Below are 2,943 nucleotides of genomic sequence, written 5' to 3'. Positions count from 1 at the left end.
CCCGGCGGGGGCCGAGCCCCTCAGAATCGCAGCTCCCTCAGCTTCTGCCGCAGGTAGTGCTTGGCCTCCTCGATGCCACTCACCTTCTCCAGCTCAGTGTAGGGCAGCTGCAACGGGACAGAAGCATCAGCTGCCACTCTCAGAAGCTGCTTCTGCCCCCCCTGCCCCGGCACAGGCTGCGGAGGGACAGCCAGCCCCGGGGACAGGGACAGCCACCTGCAGCTTTCCTGGGGGAGAAATGGGACTCGGGACCACCGTTCAGGGGGTGTCAGTGCTGCCGTCCCCAGAGGGCAGAGAGCTTGGGGTTACACTGCCCCGCTGTCCCTGCTCCAGGAGCACACGCTGCCATTTCATCCCCACGGAGCTGGGCAGGGCTGTAACCATGCTCCCCTGCAGCCCCCTGCACAGGGCCCAGCACACAGTGCCCAAAGGGAGGACGTGGCTCGCAGCGGGACCAGGCACCAGCGATGCTCTGAGCCCCAGGGCAGACCTGAACTTATGACATGGGTGAGGAACTAAGGAGAAGTCCCTGCCCCAGCACAAGGAGCTGGGGGAACCCAGGGCTGGTCCACACGTGTCCACAAAGGATGATGTGCAGAATGACGAGGGGAAGGCAAATCCCATCACCAGGGAGCCTGCTACTGGAGCACAGCTGCCCAGAGACCGGGCAGCAGCAAGGGGCACGAGCAGAAGAGGAAGGGCGAGAGGCGGCCGTCACCACAGCACAGCTGAGCTCAGCGGCTGCAGCACCAAAACCCACGGCCTCAGCCCCACTCCCAGCGGCAGTGCAGCCCCGGGGCGGGGGGAAGGGGCTGGCGGTGCCCCCAGAGCACAGCAGAAAACAGAAGGCACAGCCCCGCGGGATGCTTTGTTCCCTGCCCTTCTCTGCAAAAGAGAAGAGTCAGGTAGCTCAGAGAGGGAAAGGGAGGGCCGCTGGGGCCCCGCCCCATAGAATGGGGGCAGAGAGTGGCCCCGGGGGCAGCCCCCCGCAGCCTCCAGCAGAGCAGCCCTCTAGGAGCAGCCCTCCCTTCAGCCCCACGCGGCAGCGCGGCTCTGAGTCACAGCACCAGATCGGCTCTTGGGCCCTGCGCAGCTCCAGGGTCACGAGAGGACGCTTCCGCCTCCCTCCCAGGAAAAGGAAATGTGAGAAAACCGCAGCCCCGGGGACCTGCTAAGACAGCAGCTGCAGATGGCAAAGCACGGGAGCTGGCTGCCAAGGAGCGGCCCTTCCCACCAGCCTGATGAGAAACAGCACCGCGGGAAGCGCCCTGAAGGGGCAGGGGGAGAGCCCGGCACCCGCGGTGACCCAGAGCAGTCCTGGCTCCGCAGGGCGGGCCGGGGGCATCCCCACGAGCCCCACCGGCGTCCCAGGCTGCAGCACGGCTCCTTTGGAGCAGGCTGTGTAGGGTCTGGACGTGGCACCCAGCAGCCCGGTGCCAGACAGAGCTGCAGCCAGCGGAAGCCCAGGCTGCCAGCAGCCCGCACGGGGCCCCGCTGCCGGGAGGGCGGCAGGAGGGAGCGAGCTGCCAGCAAGGAGAGCGAGCACAGCGGAGCGTGAAGCTTCCACAAGATGTTAAACGGCCTCGGGCTCTTTGTAAAGGGATGGCCAGAGCAGGGAGAGACCTCTGGAACCACAAATGCGGAAGGAAACCGCAGCTGCGTGTCACTGCAGGACGGAGCCCGACCCGGCAGCGCTGCGGCCAGGCAGCAAACTTCAAGCCAGCAGAAGCGCGGCGTGCAGCACCGCACGCGGCTCGATGGAGCAGCGCGCTGCCGGCGGGGGAAGGAAGCAGCCCACGGAGCCGCAGCGTGTCCTCCAACGGGACCCACAGGGAGCTCTGAGTGCAACCCCCGGCTCCACACAGACCACCCACAAAGCAGCCCCTACGTCTCAGAGCACGCTCCAGAGGCTTCTTGAGCTCCAGCAGCTCGGGGCCATGCCCACTGCTCTCTGGGGCGCAGTCTTTCCCTCCCCCCCGGCCCCTGCAATGCAGCTCTGTGCCGTTCCCTCGCAGCCCCGCTCCCATCCCCCCAGCACCGGGGCTCTCAGTGTCCTAGGGCAGCGCCGCCCAGCACCGCAGCCCGCACCAAGGAGCTCTGAGCCGCATCCACCACCGGTTACGAAACCCAGAGCCGCCTGGCGCTGGCACGGCAGCCACCAGCAGGAGGGCAGTAAGAAGCTTTAAGCCGTGGTTTACGGCACCGCTGGGCCGATGTGTGACCGTAATTCAGGTGACCGCTCAGGAGGAGCGATCGGGGGCAGGAGGCCCGCATTTCTGAGCTGCTTCCTCAGAAAGATCAGCCCTCGGGCTCACACCACCCAGCAACGGTTGCGTGTGCGCTGCGGACGGGGCTGAGCCGGCTCACCCTGCCCAGGACCGGCAGGACCGGTGGCGGCAGCGGGACGGCTGCACCCACACGCACGGGGACGCGCCTCCCCCGGCACCGTGGGGTTCGTGACCGCAGCACAGCCAGGGGGAGAATCCCGGGCTGGGAGAGGGCAAAAGGCAGCGGGGACGGCTGCCCCCCAGCTGCCCCGGGATGACGCTCCCAGCCCCGAGCTGCCGCCCCCAACACATCGTGTTTGGCCCAGCCCCACGCCGCGGGGTCACGGAGGCAATCTCTGCCCCATGGGAGGGGCTGGGAGCGGCGCAGCACTCACCTGCACCAGACAGTAGCCCAGCAGGCGCAGGTGCCGGTCCCGCATGGCGCGCGAGCCCACCAGGATGTCGGAGTTCTGGCAGTAATGCCATTTGTCATTGACTGACAGCACCACCCTGCAAGGACAGAGCAGCGGGAGGAGGGCGGTGTTACCCCGCGCCGGGGGCTGCAGCCGAGGGGCCCCCCAGGAGCGCAGCAGGGCGTCCCCCGCCCGGCGGCAGCCCACCCCTGGGGCTGAACAGCGGGGACCCGACGCCGCAGGGCACCGGGGGGCTGTCCTGG

The 2,943-nt window shown here is 68.1% G+C and overlaps 1 protein-coding gene across 1 annotated transcript; it reads right to left on the bottom strand.

Annotated features, from left to right (window-relative positions):
* Positions 1-2,895, bottom strand: LOC110390572 (fas-activated serine/threonine kinase-like; the record flags this gene model as incomplete). Its single annotated transcript, XM_021381958.1, has 2 exons — positions 1-107; positions 2,663-2,895. Coding segments are annotated over 2 exons (320 nt in total), but the record flags the coding sequence as incomplete, so codon positions are not given.
* Positions 2,896-2,943: the final 48 nt, after the last annotated feature.

This window comes from Numida meleagris, unplaced genomic scaffold (assembly GCF_002078875.1).
Source record: "Numida meleagris isolate 19003 breed g44 Domestic line unplaced genomic scaffold, NumMel1.0 unplaced_Scaffold1362, whole genome shotgun sequence".
Lineage (NCBI taxonomy): Eukaryota > Metazoa > Chordata > Aves > Galliformes > Numididae > Numida > Numida meleagris.
The sequence above is the reverse complement of the archived record's forward strand: the minus strand, read 5'-3'. Positions and strand labels throughout refer to the sequence as shown.